Source organism: Tetrao urogallus, assembly GCF_951394365.1.
Source record: "Tetrao urogallus genome assembly, chromosome: 16".
Lineage (NCBI taxonomy): Eukaryota > Metazoa > Chordata > Aves > Galliformes > Phasianidae > Tetrao > Tetrao urogallus.
In genome coordinates, this window is record NC_136829.1 from 8,829,548 (window position 1) to 8,852,250 (window position 22,703).

General features: G+C 43.1%; 1 protein-coding gene across 1 annotated transcript in view; it reads left to right on the forward strand.

Annotated features, from left to right (window-relative positions):
- NTSR1 (neurotensin receptor 1) overlaps positions 1 to 22,703 on the forward strand; it is a gene marked incomplete at both ends in the record, with an annotated part of 43,537 nt that overhangs the window by 15,064 nt on the left and 5,770 nt on the right. Inside the window, one exon of the mRNA XM_079543406.1 lies at positions 16,427 to 16,628. Coding sequence (XP_079399532.1) covers positions 16,427 to 16,628 — 202 coding nt within the window. The remainder of the gene's footprint in view (positions 1 to 16,426; positions 16,629 to 22,703) is intronic.

Sequence of the window (22,703 nt, forward strand, 5' to 3'; positions counted from 1 at the left end):
AATTACACAAACAGATCTTTCTGGTTATGTTTTTTGCACAGCTTTTACAGTCTCACTGTACTGAGTCAAAGCATTTCTGGTCTGGCTTCATCTGACACTGTGCCAGGTTCCACTTCTTTGAAGCATTTCAATTAGTGCATAATAGATAAGTAAACAAAGGCGTAAATTGCCCCCTAGAAGTTAGGTGCTGTCTTCCTGGCATTCTCTCCTGATGCATTTTGTTTCAAGTATCTCTCCTCTGCATGCCCATGTTTTCCCTTGCCTGTGCCAGGTGTACACCAGGGAGAGTATTTAATAAGCTTTATAATAGGCTCTAAAGATAATAAACCAAATAGCAATCAAATAGTGGTACCTCTCCCATTTTACATTCTTTTGTTGTTGTTCCAGGGTTGTGCAGGGACTCTGCACCACTGAACACCAGAAATCCCCTTTTCCATCAGTGTGATCCCTGCCTCAGCAGCAGCTGTGCAGCAGAGCAGAACTTGGCACACTTCACAACCAGCTCCACACAGGTCCCCTCCTGTGAAATGCTTTGACACACCATTTGGGTGGCATATCGGTGTCATTAGGGCTACACTTTTCCAAATTAAGCAGTGCAGGAAATAGAAGTTCAGATGAATGAAGGCTGTAAGTACAGGAAAGAGATGGCAGCGTGCTTGGGACTGGGGATGGAAACAAATTCAACAAATAAAAAAAAATCTAATTCCAAAAAATACTATTAAATAGAGCTGATTAGAGAGAAATTAAGGTAGCCAACAGCCAACACAGTGAGATGCAGGTAATCAAGGAAGGCAGCGACAGAAGGCAGAAACATGCCTTGGTGGGGAGCTGAGCAGGTGACCAGCTGTAGTGCCTTCTCTGTGCAAGCAAAGAGGAAGCAGCATGCCTGAAAAACCTCCAAAGAAAAACATTTGCAGCTGGGATAAAGTAATGCTCAGCAAATTCCCTGGGCTGCCTGACGTCTGGCTCTGCTTTGGCAATTGTCCTCCTTGCTGGCGATCACTCACGTGTTGATTGTAAACAACTCCCAGCAGGGAGTTGAGTCTTGCAAACGTTTACTTTCTGTCTTAAAATCAAGTAATGCTTCCCTGAGCTGGAAATTCGATACAAGCCAAACAGAAAGGATGACTCATAGGAGGGTTTCCCATTGCCACAAGTCTTACCTGCAGAGCTTTATCATTGCCAGCTCTATCTGAGCGCATCAAATGTTGAGGATGTGACATTCACATCTTTGGTTACACCTTTTTTTGAAGCCATGTAGACAGGAGAGTACCAGAAGGGCAGTGTACTTTCACCCTTGTTCCTTTGCTTATGATACCCTTGGCTGAACCTTGCTTGGCTGTTGCACTACAGCTCATTACTCCATGAGATCAGACTTCAGTGTGCAACAAGCATCTGCCTTCATCCTTGCATGCTCTGCTCCAACATCCCTGCTCCTCCATCAGCAACTTCAGTGCCAGTGGAAAAATCAAAGGACACAGATGTGTAATTCCCATAGCTTGGTTTCAGAGTGCATAACATAAGACAAGTAGAAGAGTCACTCTTTCAAGCTTCCAAGAATTCATTTAAACAACAGATGTTGTTAGCAGGCCAATTTCTCCCTGCCTTGGTGAAGCAGCATGCTTCTTTTCCCAAAATCTATATACTGCTTTATTCATTTATAACATCCATGTATTCAGTCTGCTAGTTTGGCATTTCAGCTCCCCTGTGCATATTTTTATTGCCTTTAGTCAAAGCAATATTACATGGGAGCTAGAGTGAAGAATGGGAAGTCAGATTTCTCAGGTCAATTTAAGGCTTTATTTTAAAATAAACTTTGCTACAAAACAGAGAGATCCATTGTGAAAACGCTTGTGAAGAAGTAGTTTCAATTAGATCTCACTGTTTTCTGCCTCAGTTTATTAACTTGAAAAACAGGAATAATAAAATCTTCCTTGTACCCAGAAGGGAATGGACAGTTTTGCTTAGTGAACAGGATAATGGTTTTGTCCATAAAATGCTGAATAAATTCAAGTTCCTTCCACCATTTCAGCACTATATGTGCTACTCTATTCTGTCCATGAAGATTCATCTCAGTACTCGAATACTGAGAGTTAATGAGAATTCTCTGCACTTAAAGGATAAATGAAAGTATCGCAATTACCAAACCGTCTTCCATTAGATGGAATTATTTATGAGAACTTGTCACTTAAAAGACTCTCAGTTTTTACTGAATCAGAAATCAAGAGGCTTAAGGCTGCTGTCATTTTTTTTTTTTTTTCCCCTACCAGTTTGACACAGGAGCATCTCTTTCTATATTGCAATGAATTGTTTGAGAGAACAGAGTACGGGATTTCTTCTTTATCCACTGCTGCTCAAGTGAAGCCTCTCAAATCAGCTCAGAGCTGTGGAGATTGATCCTCACATGTTCTGGTGCTCATCCTTACTGTGACCAACAAGAGGGTCCCTCATGGCGGGTGAACCTGGAAAGACTTAAATTTATTGCCCTGACATTGAATTTGGTGCCAGGTGCCGAGCACAGGGAGTTCAGTCCCACCAAATAACTACATTCCTCAGTATTTCTGAAACCCCAGATCTTCTATGCTCCTCCTCACACCCTCAAAACTTGAAGATGCAATTTCTTTTCAAAAGGAAGAGAAAAATATTAGAAGTGCTTCCATAATCCATTTTGAGGCAGGATTTTGGATGCAGAGCACAGATAACTGAACAGCAAGCAAGCAAACACAAACCTGGGCTAGGAGATTGTTCTTTTATTTCACCCAGAGCAGGCACCTCAGCTCCACACCAGGACAGCAGTGTGAATGTGACTTGCCCGTTAACAGATCAGCATGCATCGATCAGCATGGCCCCACTGTGCAAAGAGCTGATTCAGGGAAGGAAGGGATGCTACACCATGGGCCACTGGCAGCAGGAGGGTCCTTGGGGCAGGGGTGAGCTGGGGTGGTCCATATGCAGCTGGCACAGACCCTTTGTCACCTCCTACAGTGGTGGACATGGCACTGGATTACGGCAGCACTGTCCAATAACTACTGAGTGTAAGAAGCTTTTTGCAAATAAACATAAGGAAAAGAGTCAAAGGGTGATTTCACCATCAAATCTTTGTCATGTGGTCTGTTACACAGCAATGTCAGACAGAAATGTGGTGTGTCAGCCTGCTTGCTGGCAGCAGAGCCAGGTGCTCCATTTCCCTGTGCTTGTTCTGAAACCAGTATCTAAGGAGTGAATTAAAAATTAGAAAAAAAATTAAGGACTAAACACTCAGTTGTTAGCTATGAATATTTATGACAATATTGGACTTGCAAATTTAAGGTAATTTAAATGTCAAAACCAGTGTAAAGTCTTACCTTTGGTGGATAAGTCAGAGAAAATTTATCTTGATTACAAGTCATAACATAAGGAAATTAGCATCTTAGGGCAGCAGTGATAAACACTTCTGTGCTATCCCTTCATAAGCCATGTGCTTCACAAAGATGAGAGTTAATTTTAATAATAAAAAAAAAAAAATCACCCCTTAATTAAACAGTTAGGTAATTAACAGGGAAATCCTGGTTGCATTCATGACACTGTGATTATTCCATCTAGCTAAATCAACTCCCCTACTGCACAGGCTCTGCCTCCATAGCTGTTTGAGGAAGAAAGGTTTCTATTTGAGACTGAGTCTTCTCATGACTGAGAAACTTACCTTAGGGATAAATGCAGTAGTGTTTGCAAGTGATTACTTATATTTAAAAAGGAAATTCTTTTAGTTAATACATAGGAAAGACCAGCACAAGCTGTGTCCATGGTAGTGTCCCTGCAAGCAGGGGAAGTGGCTGCTGGCATCTTCTGCAGCCACGCTGCCTGAGCAGGATCAGGAGCTGCTGGGCATCTGCAGGGATTGCACTCCTGATTCCTGCACTGAAGAAGTCAGAGCGTCAGGAGCTGGTTTCTGCTCCAGTTCTAGGTCAGCATATTTTGCATCCCTCCATGGGCCTTCTTAGTTTTGAGAAAGGCAAATGTGAAAAACATTCCTACTGTTAGCAGGCTGCAAAATGCTATGCAGGAGGCTGAGCTGCCACAGGAAAATGGAGATTTTTCTAACCCTACAATCAGAATCTGAATTTAAGGAAGAGCAGTTTATAACTTTACAGGCAGCTGAGCCCCACACAGACCCCAAGGAGTTAACTGACCCAGCAACTCACACTGGCCTCATCCATCAGGTTTATAGCCAATCCCCAACACTGGCTACAGCCAGCTGCTTTGGGATAAGGTTCAAAGAAATTAAGAACAGCAAAGAAACCAACCCACTGGCAGAATATCTGCCTCCCACCACTCATCTGGTAGCTGGATTAAGCCTCAAAGCAGAGGTTACATAAAGTCTGTACGCAGGAATGACTCCTCAGCAGCTGCACCAGAAACGAATCTGACATTTGCCCTATTAGTCTCATTTGCAGTCTTATCCTGTAGCATTTAGTTCCACGTGTTCATTTTGCACTTTAAATACTATTTAAAGAAAAAAAAAAATCAGTTCTGAGAAATGGATGTGCAACTGGGACTTGCCTTTGCTATGGTTTGCAGCAGAGTGCCATGACCTTCTTGGTACATGCTGTTCTGGGATCATTTCCTGAAGAGCTGTGAGGATTTGAAGTTCTGGTGGCCTTGCAGATCCCCACTGAGGCTTGGCAACTGCAGTTCTGAAGCCAGCTAGGGCACACTGGGGTCTGACCTCCTCAGTACAGACGATTTTAATTTGCCAACAGAGACACTGGTACCAGCAAAGGAAAGCTCCTGTACCTGCTCTCCTCTCCAGACACGTTAGATTTGCAATTACTCTCCCTGCTCCCACCTTCCCTTGCTCCCCTCAAACCATCACGTACTTTCATTCTCTACCCTGTCCATGCTTACTTCTGCAGTTTCTGAGGTGGCAGATCCCCTGAGATCCATGGAGCTGTAAGGTCTCCTACAGCTCCTCCATTTGCTTCATCTCCCCTACAAAATGGCAAAACGTGCCCTGTCCTTCCTCAGCACGAGGCACGTAATTCTACAGTGAGAAAAGCAGAGCATGCAGTATTACTGTAGAAATATCAAGTAGGCCCCTTCTAAAGCAGTCTGTAAGCCTGTACATGAATAGTCACCCCATCTTTCTTAGGGAATTTAATGATTTCCAGCATTTCAAGACCTAAAGCAACAATTGCTACAGTAGCCCCATGCCCTCACTGCATCACAAGCATCTCTCCCAGCTAGATTTAATGCTCCTGGAGGAATTGGCTTGGGGTGGAGACATCCAAGATGACTAAATCCACCTGGGAACCTCTTGCAGCTGCTCTTTTCCATGAAATCCTTTCATTTGCAATGCTGAGCCAATGCTCCCCAATGATTTCTTGTTTCTGGCTATGGCTCCAGTTCCTGGCCAGGTCAGCCCTTATGTCTGTCTTCATGGAGAGTAACCTCAGACCTCCGGTCATGCAACCTGCTCACTCAATTGTAAATGCACAATTGTTCCCAGTTCTCAAAGTTCCCTTGAAAAATACAGCTCTGAGCATCTCTGCTTATCTTTGAGTTTTTGTCCCTTTCTGTCTTTATCTGAGCTATCTGTATGTAATTTACCCACACAAAGAAAAGAAAGGTGATACACACATTGATAGAGGGTGAATGGGATTTTTCTCTCTCTCTGGACAGATTTCTTTTACTTCCTCCTCCAGCACTTCACATCCTCAGCTCTCCATCTCTCTCTTGCTGCAAATATCTTTAGCAATGGATGGACCCTGCAAATTTGCTGAGGAACAAGCAGTGCTGTAGAAAAAAAACAACAGCCATGTTCAGATCACACAAGCTGGACTGAGAATGCACCTGCAAATCATGCAGGTCATCAGAAAATGGGAAGCTGTTCAGGATGGAGACTGCTGATACCCATGCAGACAAGATCTCCTCTGCTGGGGTAGGAGGAAAGCAGCCAGGGCCAGCAGCCCCACTGAGTGAAGGAAACAAAGTCCTGGTTCCCTGCTTCCCCAGGAGCAGCACCTGGATTTGAACGCTGCGACTGCATTGTGCACAAATTCCATGCTGGTCTGTTTGCTCAACAGAGGCCACTGTACGTACTCTGGAGGAAAGACACCTTATCTCAGCTGCTCCCAAACTAGCAGGAACAGACCTACAAAAAACTGACTGTAATATAACAACAAAATGACACATCTGGTCATTCAGACTGCCTGAGGAAGGCAGACTTGCCAATGACAGAGTCGCTCCCAATTCATACTGTATTCCTGTTCTTCTTCTGTTGGCATTCAGCTTGTAATGTGGGGGAGGAAATGTAATTAATGGAGGACACAGTGTGTGGAAAAGGAAGACAAATCTGGTTATGTATTCTATTTAGGCTTTACCGAGAGCAAGAAGGGGAAAAGAAAGTATTTGGCCAGCAAGAAAGTGGTGTTCTGTGAAATATAAATGCTCTTTCCTCCTTCAAAAATAGAAACTGCAGAGAAATGACCGAAATTTTCTCAGGTCTAACAAGATCAAAAAGCCCCGAGAGCTTCTTGAATAGTCCCATGATCACAAATCAGGGAATTAAGCCTGCAGAAAAAAAAAAAGTGCTGCTTGATTTGCCTTGGTCGTGCAGTTCAAGCATAGCAGAGGGAGATAATTTAGTCTTCTTCATGATACTACCTGGTCCACACTTTTTCCTCATCCAATCACCCTGATTAAGAGCTGCATAGCTGTGTCTCTCAGAGCAGCAGGGAGGTGCAGGAGAGCTGCACACACTCTGTGCTTCTTGACCTTGTTTAGTTTTGAGAGGTCAACCACATTTCCAAGGCAGCAGCACATCTTGAAGGAGAGATGGAGATCTCTCCATCCCATTTCAAAGCCTAGTGAGAATAGGGATGAGTAGTGCCTCCTGGGAAGGACTGCCATGGAAATAGGGACTTCAAGAGGGTGTTAACAGCATTAATTCCCTCAAGAGAGAGCCCAGTGCTTTGCTGGATGTAATGATTCAAATCCCAGCCTTTCCCAATCACTTTTTCCAACCCCACTCCAGAAAAGATTTAATTTCTTCAGTGCTGTGACCCAACCTTCTGGAAAGACCTCATGGCAAAGTCCTGCCGTTACAATAGTGCTAAAAACCCACACTGCCAAATGCCATCTCTATGACAAGATCTGATTTTGTGTGGATCAGGCGTTGGTTTGTGCCCCATCTGCAGTTAATTTGTGTAAACTGGAAAAAATAAAGATAAATTATCTGTGCTGCCACATTTTAATATTGTAATTTGGGGAGGAACTGCCACATTTTCTTAGTAAACTGAGGAATGTTCCAAACTTCTAAAGTTCAGACCCCCAGAGAGATTGTTAGATTTTAATTGCTACCTTAATCAACATTTATTAGTGCTAACCAAAGCTCCTCGTGGATTTAAAATTCAACCCATTTGTCAACTACTAATTATTTTAAGTAGACAAGCTGTTATTTTACCAGCTATCTTAAATGCGACTTTTCAGCACACATGAAATATTACAAACAGCTTCAGAAATTTCGTTCATGAAACATAAATCAACCGACAAAGCATTCCTTGCCATGACCTCACTTGTCTCTCAGACATCTATAATATCTCTTACTCCCTTCTACCTTCATCTCACCTGGCAGAGATTGTAAAAGCAGTCTCAAGTCCCATGTGTTTCAGGAGGAGAATGATTTGTTCTTTCCATTTGATTCTAAATTAACTCTCCTTTGAATCCCTCTGTGGCCTGCGTGCCTCATGCATCAGGCTGAAGGATGTCGGCGTGGTTTATTGCAAAGCCTCTGCCTCAAATCTTTAGGATCATCGGGGGGCTGGAGATGATTTATTAATTGCCCCCCACTCTGAGCGTGTGCCTGCCTGTCACCTCGCTTATTTCACCTTTGCCTGCATCCATTCACTGTGGGCTGCATCCCCGCTTCCCTACCTTGCCCCCAGCAGCAGAGTTGCCCCCCCCTCCTTCGCAGAGCGAGACCCCCCTGTTCAGTGATCACACCACGTGCTGGTGGCCACTGTGGGAGCAGAACAGTCCCATGTGTTTCCCTAGCATAATCCATCTGCCATACATTGCCACGGGAGTGTGGGAAGAGAGAAAGAAACCACCATTAGATTTAACTCTTCACTGATTTTACAGCTAGAAATCTTTGCCTCTTACATGTGCTACCATGCTCTGCCTTTTACTTACTTCCAAAACTCTGGCAAGAAATTCCCAAGCTGGCCTGGTCCCTTTAATTGATTTAATATACACAGAGCTTAAAGCCATCCATTTTGATTATCGGGGCTGAAATGACTCAATATTACCAAATGACAGAACAAGAAAAGTTGGGGGATAATTGACTGTCGCCATGGTTTGATTATTTTTTGACATGCTCTCTGTGAGACAGTATCCAAGCATAATAGTCTCATTCATTACAATGACTATCCCAAGTGTGAACTGAAGAAGTACAGAATAACAAGCAGACATTAGGGAAGCAAAGCTTGCAAAAACAGCTGCTGTGATTTATTTACATGGCGATACACCAGCAAGACATAGGCATAGTCTGCACCCTCATTAAGTCTGCAGCAGCTGTTCCTGCTCCTGTCCCAGCTGCAAGACCTACACTGCAGGAGCAGGAGCTTTGCATATACTGAGTGCTTACACTCATGGCATGAGAAAGAGGATGATTTTCTTGGTTTTGACAAGGACTTCATTAGACATCCCCAACAGGGAGCACCATGCTGGGGAGGCACTTCCCATGGATGAACATCCACCACGTGAGCACCACTGGTGTGCACTGTACTGTAGAAAAGTTATACAAGAAGATGGACAGAAAATAACGGCAAAATCTGGATTACTATGACTCAGATGTCAGAAGCATGAGGCACTACACGAGCATTTATTGAAATATTTAGAGGGCTGACAAGCAGCAAGGCTGGAGGAAAAGAAAGATATTGTGATAGGTGCTATAGGGCAATGTCCCTTTGGCGAAAGCAGGTAGGAACCCAAATACCAGCAGACAGCGAGATCCAAAATCCAAATGCACTGGTAAATTATTTAAAGCATATTTCCAACCTGTCATTTGAAGCTGAAGTATTACTTCCCCTTCAGTAGGATATAGCTGGTGAGGAGGGTGAGAGGGAAGCAGTAGCAGCGACCTGCACATTCAAAGGGAAAATCGTGAACATTATTCACTGAGCTTTTTGTTCAACCAAAAATATTGCCCTAAATTGTGTAATGGGTAACTAGATCTGAGAAGCAAAGCCGAGGCCAGTAAGCATTCTGACAGCAGACAAATTGACTTTATTATTGTTGCAAGAAAACCGAGTAAATTTAATTAATTTACCTAGTAGCTCAGTGCACGCAATGGCAGGAAAATAAGAAGGCCTGAAGGAGGAAGAGAACAAGATCTGAATCTTTCAGGTTAATGATGGGATGACAGAGGACTGACAGTGCTGCCCTTTCACTTCTTTCCTCCTCAGCAGGATGAGGGAGGAGCAGCCATGCTGGGCCAAAACCTCGACATCTTACCTTCCACACATCCCTCAAGTCAGAGACAGTAATCTCTAGATTGAACGAGGCCCCAAACTTATCTTCATCGTCTTCATCAAGTGTCACCATAGGGAGGTCGCTTTGGTTGGTTGAGGGTTTGGGGTTTTTTTGGTTTTGTTTTTTTTTTTTCCTTAAGAAATGTCCTTCAGTTTTACAGGGAGGTCAATGGTACAATAAGGCATTCTGCATCACACTCTGCAACCTTTAAAACCTTCCATATGTCCAGCTCTCCAGTGTGTTATTTTCAGGATTTCCCAAATTTCACAGCTTTTCTCTACCGCTGGGAGCCAGAACCACAAGAGCCATTCAGATTTGAGAGTGGTGTCCTAAAGATTAGGAGAGGAGGAAATTTTCTCTTATGAATGTTTACAGTGAAGATTTTCTGACATTTAGCAAGGTAATGGGGAGCTCTGAGGTCCCCAGGGGCTTTCATACTTGGATATTACCCTTGTGTACAATTAGGAATAATAAGCCTTGTATCAAACAGTTGTGTGTGAATCATACCTCTCAGCTATTACTTATGATAAGTCTGAAAATACTTTAGGTCACAGGATTATTAACAATGCATAGAAATGAGGTTAAATGATCTTATCAGGTACCGAGTCAAGCTCAGGAATGCCACCATTACTCAGTGTTGTGACATCTTTGCCACCCCATCATAAGCAAGAGACACTTTTAAGTTGTTCTGCATCAGATGTTGTTCTTTATGAACAAGTGATTTCTCCATGGAGGGAGATTTATGAATGGAAAAGCTGGAGGAATGTTTTTGCCATGGAGATATGATGGATTTTTTGTCAGTATGCAATTTATTTCCATCTGTTCTGTATCTGATTAACTCCCGCAGAGTGTGTGATTAAGTTCACTTCTCAAGATCATTAGCTGCTCTGCATTCCTGTTACAGTTCATCAGTGCAGGACCTCACACAGGCTTGAAAATCTTACATGTTGATTATTTTTCATGTTCTGTTCCACGCTGACTGGTCATTCTCTTGTTGTTTCCGTGGATCCAAGGAGAGAATGCATGTCACTTTACCACTGCTCTGGAACAAGCACAAGATGCTAACAAAAACAGATTTTAGGTGGATTGAAATGCAGCGTAGACTGAAAACAGTGCATGCTATAACTGTTAGCCCTGTGGTAACACTCATTTTATTCTGATCAAAATATCTGCCCATACAAAACCTAATATTTCTTAATAGGAGCAAGCAGCCACAGCTCACACACAGGTCTTTTATGTCACCCCTGGAGTAGTTTTACTTCTGTGGATAGAATAAGGCCAGTGAATGGATGTATCAGTAACTGAGGCTCATATGTCCTTGCCACACGATTAATTCAGTTTCATTGACATGAATGGGTGCAGAGCAGTAATGTCATGGGGACAAGACCCAGTCTGATGGCTTGGGAGCATCAGTCAGATCCATCTGACAGACTGTATTCAGGCTTGTGTGCTCTTTTTCTTCACTTAAGCAGCACTACCTGCAGCCTCCTATTTCCAGACCTTATCCAAAACAAGAAGAAAGCTGACTAGAAGAAAGAGACCCCTGCAGAGATCTAAAAAAGAGAAGTTTGGCCAATTTGAGCTCCTGCAGCTGATGCCAGCCGAGCTCAGCAAAACCCACTGAGTTATTTAATGAAAAGTGGATTGAGCAGGATGCGTCTGTATTTGAGGTTTTCCTCTGTTGTCTTTTCCCCTGAAGGATACATTTGAAGGCTTCCACACCTGCGGTCCAAAAAAGTGAACAGTGAAGCAGTTTGAGACAAGATTAGAGCAAATCACACAATCACACTATCACCTTGGGTAGGAGATACTGAGTCCATACCCCTGTGGCTGAATAGAAGTACAGAGCATAAGGTGTGACAATAACCAGAAGTTTCTGTGGCCATGTCTCATCTTTGGCCATCTGCTATGGTGATGATAGGATATAATGTCCCACCACCCAGATCCACATCAGATTTTTATATGCTCAGTCTGGTCATGAGACAAGGGGGGTTCATTTTGCATGGCTGATGAAGCACCTGCAGGTGATGATGGTATCAGGGCTGTTTCACATTGCAGAAATACAAGGTGACAGGCAAGCTTGTGCGAGTTAAAAGAGAAATGTGCAAAGATCAAGCTCCTGCTTAAGTGCCCTGTTAGAGCTCCAGATCTACGCAGCATTCAGCACATAGCCCTGCTCCTGTTTAACTACTGTTTGAGGTTCTGTGCCAGGATACACTTATCTGGGATAAGAACCAGCAGTCCTGTGCTGCACTGCATGTACCTCAGTGTTAGGTACCTGCTCCAGCAGCTCTGGTTCCTTCCTTTGTTCTCTCAATTTCATACACTTTTAGGCTTCATCTTTAGTCTGCAGATTTAATTTAGATATTTATTGAATTAATGATCCAAGACGAGAAAGACAGGAAATACTTTGTACTAAAATCTAATGCTAAATAGTATGCTCTGAACCAAGCCATGCTGAAATTACTGAAATGCCTCCAAACTTTTCAGTAGAGCTGAACTCCCTTTCTAGGCTGTTTTCCAGCTTTCACATTCCTTCTTGTCCCAGGTAGAGGCTATGAGAACAGTTGTTGCTCTCTGTCACCACTTACAGTCACAGTCTCTCTTGCCCCATTGTATCCAAGGAATGGCACAGAGCTGCTCACTGCTAAACACTTGGCAAGGATGTTTGGAAAACTGTGCAGAGATAGGATTTAACTAGACAGGAACTTACTTACAACAGGAGAAAAAAATGGGATCATTTAATCAGGTATGTCCTGTGAACATCAAACACAAGTGGCAAAGCCAAATGTTTCTTTTGGCATGCCAGCATCATGAACACCTCCCAGTCCAGCTTCGTATTCCACAGACTGCTGCACCCACAAATGGAGCAGTGCGATTATTAGTGCTGAAGTTATTCACTGAGTGGTTAAAAAATGCTAATTCCAGTCACCAAGTGAGAAAACTAGTGACTTTTCAACTCTATGTAGTCACATAGGATTGTTTGGCAGCCGAATGATGAAGGGTGTGCTTTTCTGATTGACATATGCTAACAGTACAGCCTCCACAGCCAGGAGGAGGAGAATTTACATTTCCATTAGAAATGAGGTGAACCAGAATGTATTAATTTGTTAAATCCCAGCGATGTTTAATTGATGTGCTCAAAAGCATGACACCCTGCATCTTCAGCTTCTCCATCGTCACTGCCAGGAAACCAGAAAGGCAAATCTGAGATGCTTGCCAGCTCCTTCGGGGCCATTTTCCTTGTGTGTCCTCAGGGTTTGAGAAGTCTCTGGGACAGCTGAAGATCTCTGCACTGAGAAATCCAGGCAGCGGGGGAGCATCTCAGCTCTCTGCCATGAAACAGGAGTCATATACAAGTGCTAATGCTGACCTAAATATCAGCTGCCCCTTTGTCTGCTCTGGAGTCAGGTCCATGCTGGTGGGAGCCCTGGTTCTGTTCCTTGGGACCCCTGGTTGCTGCCTGCATTTCAAGTTTTGTTTACTTTGTGTGACTTTAACAGTTAACAACACAAAGTCTGATTTTTGTTGAGCTGACTGGATAACTGACTGGACTGATAACTCCATTTTTATCCTCCGAAAATTTATTTCCATGAATTTCCATTTGTCTTCTCATGAGCCCTTGGAGCCTCATCCTCAGAACTGTTCTGTCTTTGGAGTCCTTCAAAATGCTGCATGGTTGTAATGCTTCATGCTCTGGGGGTCCTGGAGAAACACATCTGACTGATCCCAAGCAGAGCTGCTCAGTGCTGCTGGGAAGAAAGTCCATGGCTCTGTGCTGTGTGAGATGAAGGCTTTGTATGATTACTTCGTCCTGAGCAGTAATTCCATTGCAGAAATGCTTCCAGCCTGGTGCTTGAGTGGCTTTTAGGGCTGCTCTGGCTGCAAGAGAGTCAGCAACGTGGAAGTGGCTCTGCATTTCATTCATTCCTGCCAGTGGCAAACATTGTAGTATTGCATTATCTTTAAAAAATATCTATATATGTAAGTTTTAATGGAGAGGATAAACAGCATGAACTCTTGGTGGCAGCTGAGATGAGGCCATAGCACTCTGCTTTTACATTCAAACAACCTGAATACAAGGGTTTGGATGTGGTATTGCACAAGCTATCATTTCTGTGGTAAGCCAGCATACAGCCTAAGACTATTAGATCAAAAATGAAGCTGGATACTGTCTAAATCCTCCTTCCCAGGGCTGTAAAGGTACGCAAGAAGCCAAAGGAATTAACAGTCATAGGTGTTCACTGGCAGCTATAGTTCCACTAATAATGAAGAGTGTCAGCACTAATGAAAATCTCATTAAACACCCATACAAGTCATTCTGATCCTAAACACTGTTCAGTATATAGTCCAGGGATTCCAGACCAGCTCCTGCCAATTCAGAAAGGAAACTTCTTCTGGCTTCAAAGTGCTGTTGGAGGCACACCAGCAGCAATGCCATGCCCCGTGCACAGCCCAGTGAGAGCCAGGGACAGCACCGAGCACAAGGGCTGTGCTGGGAGAGATCTGCTTCTCTGGCTCTTTTTGTCTTCGAGTGTTTGTATTTGAAAATGATTTTTTTCCACAAATTAAAACTCTCCATCCCTTTGAATTTTGTTAGGTACAGAAGGGCTTCGGTGCAAATCAGGACCAGATAGAAATCTTTTAATGGAGCCTTTCATAGAATGTATGCAATTTTTACACTTCTGCCATAGCAATTCATAATGCTATTCCTGACAGTTTCTCAAGCTCTTTAAAATCTTCACAGTACTGGGAATGAATCAAAACTTTAAAGAAAGCTCAGAACAGACTTTTTGGTTTCTGTGTGTTTCTATTAGGCAAGACTAATTTTTAGCTTGGGCAAAGCTATTGAGTGAAATTCAATAAACTCTGAATCTTCGGTGGCAGAGTGAAGCGCTTCATTTTGCTCATTTGCAAATGCTGCTCAGTGGTGGCAGAGGATATTCAGCAGCTAAAGCAGCACAAACAGCCATGTGGGACTGTAGGGCTGCAGGACCTGTAAGCCTGAGGAAGGCTTTTCACCCCGTGTGTGCCAGCTCAGCACAACTGCATTGTGAAGGTTGAATAAAGCAGATTCTTTACAAGCACACATTGCTCCCACTGTGAAAAACTTATTTTGTGCTGGCTGTGAACGTGCTGCCTACCACTTAAGGATCTATCTTAACATCTTGATAGAAGATAACTCTTCTTTGTATGCAGGATGCTGTGAGATGTGCTAACTTTTAGGAGACAAGGGGAGCTTGGAAAAGTATATATTTAACAACAGAGACCATTAGTAGCTTGCAATGGGGAAGTATATCTAGGAATTTCCTCCGGAAATTGTCCATGGTGTAGCTCCATTATTATTACAAGAATAAACTGAAAGTCAATGCTCTCACAACATGGACTGCTGGAGATGAAACCCAGCTGGTACTTTTGCTAAGTGCATCGAGCTCTGGAGTTGTACAGAGACTTGATCTAAAAAAGAAAACTGGCAAGAACAGCGCTGCCTGTCTTCACCAAAAGAGGAGTTACATCTTGCTTAAATTTATGAACATGGAGACTTAACTGTTTCTGATTGTCAGTGCACCTGTTCCCCTTACACTTATGTTCTTAGTTCTTTGTTTTATGCAACCTGTGTTACATTACGGAGGTCTGGGGATTTTTTCCTCATTTTTCCATTTACATTTGTATTTCTGAATTTTTCCGGAGCAAAGAGAACATATATCTGAACTAGATACTGGGGGTAGAACAGAAACCTGGACAGTGCGGTGATCTTGCTGTGTTGGAGAAGGGATTTCTCTAGATTTCTCCCCCAAGCAGACGAAGCACTCTTTGGTTGATGAGGTTTCCTGCAGAAGAACGTGGATTTGGCTCAGAGTGCGGGGCCACTTCTGTATTTTAAGGCACTGATCTGCAAGAGATGTGTCTGTCTGGGCGAAAAAAGTTAGCATGCCTTACAACCCTACCACAGGGTGAGGGTCCCCATTGCTTTTTGGTTTTTATCCTTCTGTTGATGTGGCTGTTCTATTGCTTTTAATAAAATTGCTTCCTCAGTGGTTTGTAGCATGCGGTTCGATTCTTGTTAATGTTCTGAAATTTTAAAACTTCCAAGCTTTTAGGGACTTTTGCTCTTTCACCCACTGATGTCAGTGATGTGATCAGCCTCCTCCCCAGAAGAGAGGATGAGTCTCAGGAACACACAGCTCATTTTCTTCCCAGGCTGCATTGCTAAACTGAGCTCCAGCAAGTTTCGAGGCAGAGACGGAGGCCCTCACGAAGGCTTTCTGCTTTTAGTTGACACGAACAGTGACTTACACTTGATTCAATCACTGCTTAATTTGATCCTCCATTTAATTTTATCAAAACTGTAGTAATCAAATAATTTGTACTAAAACCATTATAACTTCCACTTGTTTATTCCGATCAATTTTAATCCTTTAAGGCACAAGGCTTATTGGACAATTTGATTACTGGCTAACAAAAAGCTGTCATTAAATCTACAAGGGAAGGCCAGAGCTGAAATATCCCGAGTAGAGCTCATAATAAAGAAAAAATATAATAACATACTGTTATTTAGGAGTCGTGCTCCGCACAATGAAAGCTACAAAGCATCCTGCCACTGGCAAGATAAAAAGATAATGATACCTTTTGGTCATGACACTTCTGGAAATGAGCTGCCCTGAAAAGGGAAAGACATCATAATTGGGTGTGAGTGAATTTGCCTTTTTTGAGTGTTGACACCACTAAATGAACACATGACAATGGTGTCCGAGCTTTCTCTCTGTGCAATAAGCTTCAAAAGCAAAGGCAAAGTGCAAGAGAAGGGAAAATATTTCCACTGCAGGCTGCTACTCTCGCTGTGAGAAATGAATCACAATCTCCTGCCTTGCTGACCATTCCCCTGCTTTGACCATGCCTTGTTTCTCCTCCACAGGTCAACACGTTCATCTCCTTCGTGTTTCCCATGGTCGTCATTTCTGTGCTCAACACCATCATTGCCAACCAGCTCATGATCATGTTCAAGCAAGCTGCCCAGGAAAACCAGGTCTGCACCATCGGTGGGCAGCAGACGATGCTCAGCATGTCCATGGAGCCTGGCCGTGTGCAAGCCCTGAGACATGGTGTCAGGGTCCTGCGTAAGTAGCAGCGTTTTGACACTGCAGCAGCTAGAAGTGTCTATGTAGATATAATTTGAAGGGCGAGGTTGAAACTGGTGAATGCTTTCATTCAAAACATCTGAAATGAAAAGTAACATTTTAAAAAATCCAGATTACCCCTGAGAAATGCTTTGAAATTTGCCATTGTCCAGTTCTCAACTCAAAGCCCGACATATTGGAAAGTGAGTTAATTTCTTCTCCTAGTCTCTTTCCTTCCTCTTTTTCTTTTTTGAGATAACAAGAGTTTCTTAGGGAATTTTATCTTTAATTTTCTTTTTCTCCCAGAGACACTTTGCATCAATCTTCCCTTAAAGGATAAAAAAAATTCATTATAGAGGAAGGAAGCTAGAGAGGGATTTAAACATTATTTAATTCATAGTTCTCAGTGGAGGAGAAGTTGAGACATGAAAATTCCAAATTTAAGGAAAGAAACTATGTTCTCTTAGACAGAAAGAACATGCTGATACAAAGCTCTTCTACTCCTTTTCCTATCCCTGGCCACCTCCAACCTGAACACCTCTCTTCCAGATGGTGCTGGCTTTGGGCACTGTGTTTGGTGAGGGAACTGATGTTGTTTTAGAACCAAAGGTATTTTGTGGGGTTGGGTTTGAACAGATCATCCTGACAGGGCACCTTGCACAGGTCACTTGTGGGCACACTGCTCATGGCCGTGTAGGCAGGCAGATCCCCTCCAGCTGCTGGAAGCAAGGCATTGATTTCCTCCCCCTTCTCTGCAGGCAAAAGTAGGGGCTGCTCTGGTGATCTCTGCCAGAGGGGTGTGGAAAATTGATTTCCCCCTGATGGCACGCACATAGAAATGAGTTTCTTGCAGACGGTCACAGCTTTGATTCAGATTTCAATTTTCCTTTTTTTTTTGACAGAAAAAAAATCGAGTAGCTGAGATTAAAAAAAAAAAAAAACCAAACAAAAAAAAAAACAAATCTTAATCAAATCAGGCTGTTCTTCCTCTTCAAAACTTTGACTTCCAATTTCAATTACTGAACAGTGTTAAAATGTCGCTATTTCTGTTGATGAAAAAGCAAAATATTTTCCACACAATCCAAGCCTGAAGCAAGTCAGTGGGGCAGTGATGGGCGACCGCTGTATCATCTGCAGAGAGCATTCCTTGTTCCTGTGCCGCACACAGCCAGGGTCAGGCCAATCTTCCCTGGTGCTCTGCTTATTACAGCAGCAGATGACGCATAATCTTTCCCCCAGACCTCCCAAACCAACATATGGAGCTCTATATAAACACACTGCTCTGAAGATTATATCAAACAGGGCTGAATATGAAGCCCTACTGACCGCTGGCTCTGCTGGGAGAGGCCTCTGCATCCCCCAAAGTCAAGTGCACAGCTCTGGGGGAAGGTTTTATCTCATTTATATGCTTTTTTGGGGGCCGAAGTCCCACTGTCACTCCAGCAGGGTTCTCAAGGGACACATCTACACCCCTTGAGTTGCATTTTGTCTGCTCCCTGCCAGATTTTGCATGTGCTGTTTTGCAAACTTTGCCCGAGCTATTCATGATATCGCAGCAAAGACAAAATGCATTCCACCCCAAGCCAAATTAGAGTATTGGAGTGCAATAGATTTTTTTTATTTTTTTATCTTTTTTAAAAAGCTACTCAGAGGATTTTTATTAAATTTTGCAGGCCTCAAAGCAGCTGCAAACATATTTTGGATGAACTCCTAAGCCCAGTTATTGAAAATGCCTCTATCCATATTTCACATGCAATAAAGGGTTCACCTTTGTACTCATAATTACTGCAGTGTCTCAGACAACATTTATAGCTGTGAGCACAAATGGCAGTTTATAAACTGATGGGTGAGAATTAACATCAGAGAAATGAGGTACAATTGTGATCTCCCTGGATGAAGACAGAAAGTGATTCAATATTTTATTCTTCTTCTGAACAACCACAATTAGAGTGGTAACAAATAATCCTTTTCTTTTGCCTTTGCTTGCCAATATGTAAAGCTAAAGAATAGACCTGATCTCACACACAGGCTCTCTGAGGAAGAGCTTTTGAATGAGTTCAAAAGCAAAACTGGCTCAGCATTTTAATGATTCCATCAGCAGCAACTTAGGTCTTAAATATCTGGCTTCATTCCCTTCCTTTTTTGTTGTTTTTTTTTTTTTTTTTCTCAGAGCTTTGGTTCAGACAAAAGTTACGTAAAAGATCCAGTAGCCAGGAATCAAGTGGCGCTGTGAAATTCCAGAAGCCTTAATTAAGCAATCTGAAGAAAAAACAAAGAATCTGGTAGCTTAAACTGACAGATGATAAAGTAAAGCAGTTAAAAAATAGCACCCTAAAAAAGTCTATTAAAATATGCCAGTTCTGGTTTTGCACTGTGAGGGCCCTCATGCACATGAGATGTGAGAGCTGGTTAGATGAAAGCCTTCCAGCTGCTGCTTTTTATGGCAAGGCTCTTGGTGGCTGCAGTGCTTTGGCCAAGACCCCCTTTTCCATAGGGAAGGAAATCCTGGCCCTAGAGAACCCACCAAAAGTCCCACTCCCTACAGTGGAAGAGCATCCCTCACCAATGAGTCCAGGTTAACTCCCGGTACTGATGGCAGCCCTTCTTTCTACGACAATGCATATGATTTGTGCTGGGCTCCATGGCAGCCAAAATCACCCACCCAGACTGATGAGTTTATGGAAGACAGTGGGAAAAGAAAACAATGGCCCTTGTCCACACTAATAAAGCTGTTGGCATGAAATTAGACTTTATGAGGATTAAAGTATTTTCCATTTCCAAAAGTAAACTTTGGCCTGATGTACAAAAGCTTGGTTATGTTTTTAATGGTGAAATGTTTCAGAATACATACAACCAGTGCTTAAAAAACAAGTTTTTTCAGTTCATGGTGTGCAGAGTTTGATAAGATCAAAGTACCAAACACTTTCCTTCCTTCTTCCACATCTACTGAGTTTGTACTTAATTACATTAAAATAGGAGCGAAAATTGTCAGGCCAGCAGCTTCATGCAAATGTCCACAATCCAATTACTTTCCTCCTCTTTTCTAGCTTGTATGTGTTTTCTTGGCTCTGTTTGACTCTGGTCATGTACAAAACAATTAGGGAGATCAGGATCGAGGAACTTGTCAGCCCTGCTTCCTGTGAGCCAGTTCATTAATTCATTAAGCGTGTGATTTCTGACTGTAATTCCCTCTCTGCTGTCAGCTTTCTGTAGGTGTGAGGATCCACATCCCGAGAGCTTCAGGAACTGGTGGCTTTCCAGCTCCTTTGTGAGGACTCCTTTATTCCTTGGTTGCGCTGTAGCAGTGCTGCTCAGCCAAGTCCCTCAGGCATTACGTGGCACTGCACAGAAGGGTGAATCTGCTGGTTATGCATCCTGACACACCAACCATTAGATAAGGAAGAAAGCTACCTAAACAAATCTGAGCTATACACTAGCTCTCAAACACACATGCAGATATACACCCTTCATAATAAGCCGCTTTCAGCAGATGAAACCTCACACATGCTGCCCAGACTATTGCACACTGCATCCAATGTAAGTCTTTCTAGGGGCATATTTGAGCTTGGCTCAATCTGGAAGCGCTTCTTGGCCAACCTTTCTTCTTGAAAGGGGACAGTTCTGTGACACAGACTAATTGTCTCCATCAAAACACCAGCCTGCAGCCTATCCAGCAACTGCAGAAAGAAATGCCTATTCTTGGAGCAACTGCCTCCACAACTGCATGTCCAGCAAACAGGAAGGAGTTACTGAAGGGCACAGCCAAGTAATGACAACAACACCAAGGCAAGCTGATGGACATTGAGTGCAGGCATTATGCATCCCTGGTGGACTAATCTAAGCTCATTAAAGCGTGAACTCTCCCAGGTAGCATTTGCTCTGTTACAGAAGCTGCTTAACTGAAGCAATTATAAAGCTTTTAGAGAGGTTTAAAGAATTAAAAGAATATCCTTCAGCCTCCCACAGTTGGCTGGTTGATGCCTCAGTATGATAGTTTTTAGGAAATGAAGTCACACCATATTTTTTAACTGAAAGTTTGAGAATGTTAAAATTATGATTCTGGGGCCTCTTCAAGCAATGCCAGGCAAATGCCAAGTATTAATGAAGCATCCGTGCATCCTACGTGTTTCATTACTTTGTGTGTGAATAATTCCCCTCCAGAAAAATGTGCTGAAGAGTTTGTCCATTTCTCTTTTCAGATGTTCCAAGTTTGAGCTACCAATTCGAGGAGAATAATGCTATGAGATTATAGTGTAACTATCTCACAAATAGGAGTAACAAATAACAAATGCTTTGCAGCTGCAAAGGTCCACAGAAGAACAGCAGTCTGAAAGTCTGTACTATAAGGAAATCAGATTTATCCATGAAGCACTTTGCTTGCAAGAAAGGAACTAAATTCATGACAGTTTGTAACCCTAGCAAAAATCTGAGCTGCTGCAAGTGGAGTTCAGCGAGTCTCCCATGACTTGAAGCACGGATAGAAGTGTCAACTAAAATTCAGGAGGATAAATGAGCCACATAATAGCTGTATGTGTTTCTTGGAGGTGTTTGTACGTGTAGGTTTACTTTGCAGCCTGCCAAGTGACATAAAGGGAGTTGTACAGAGCACTCTGTAAACAGCCTCTGAGGAGCAGAAATGCAGCACAGCTGTGCCTGTTGGGAGAGGAAGATCTGTGTGCCAGTCCTGCGGCTGCTGGGCATGGCTGCAGGGATTCAGGCTCCTAGGGCTATGGGAATTCAGGCTCCAGCTGCTGCATCTCTGAATACAACTCTAGGGCTGGCCAAGCTGGGCAAGTAGATTTTCCAGGTATTGGGTCCTGCCTTGTATGAGTGTTTAAAAAGCTAACTGATGCATTTTTTAGACATGAAATCTAGCCAGGCCTCTGTGACTTCAGAAGCATGCAGCAAATACAGTGCCAGAATCCCTCAGCAAGCAGAAACAGCTCAGGGAGGAATAAAGGATATGTAAGACTCAAAACAAGAGGAGAATGAAGAAGGGGGCTGCAAAGGATGTCACCTTGGGTTATAGCTGGTTGTAGTGAGTAGAAAGTGTATTGAGTGGGGTGAGGAGAAGACTAGAGCCCTCATCTATCCTTCCAAGGGGAAAATTTCTTCTTTCTTCTTCCTTCTCCTACTAACACCCTGATATCCTTGGGAGTAATGACACAAATGAAGCTTAGATTGAATCTAGCCACATCTACGACTAATTATCTTAGAAGGGGACTTGGGAAGAGTCCCTGGTTTGCGGTGTGTTGGCAGGGATGCGCTGCTTGCTGAGCCCCATTCTTTGGTTGGCTTTTAACCTTCATTCTGCCTCGCTCCTTTTGGATGAAACCAGGTCTCACTGGTGCCAGTGAATGTTTTAATCACATTGCCCTGTGTGAACGGAGCCAGGAATTCACATTCATTTTCAAATCTGTCAGCTGAATCCTCTGAAAATCAAGCCTGGAGAATATAGTCAGAGTACAATACTTTGGGGGTTTTTTTGTGCTGAAAAGGTTTTTCTATTCACTCTGCTGTCTGCAAATGATACAGGATAATAAAAGAAGATCTCCGGTTTCAGAGAATGTAAATTAAGGAGTCAAAACTAATGATTACACTGTTCTGTAACATATACAAGAGAACAGGAGGATTGCACCCAGCAAAGTCTATGTGCCTTCAGCAGCTTCTGAAGGAGCTGTGGGCTCCCTGGGCTCCTTCAGTTCCCAGTTTCTCCTTGTTTCACTCTCCTGGACACTACTGGTGCATACTGGTGGTCTCCGCTCTCTGCTGGTAGTTATCGACTTTTATGGAAATGCTTTGTTCTACAGCCTTGTGACCCAAATACCAGCACAAGCAGTTTAACTTTTACTAGGCTCCTTCTCACATTGTAAGTGCCACAACCCCTAGTTTGGGGCCTGCTGGTGTAAATATTGCTGATAACCTGTCAGGTACTGCATCACTTTGCATAAACAGCGCCTCGAGGTTTAGCCAGGCACTGCCAGCTGCATCTGCACTTGTCCCAACTTTCTCCAACTCTCATATCAAACCACACGGTAACACTTGTTCTCCGTTGTGATAGATTCTCTTGTAATG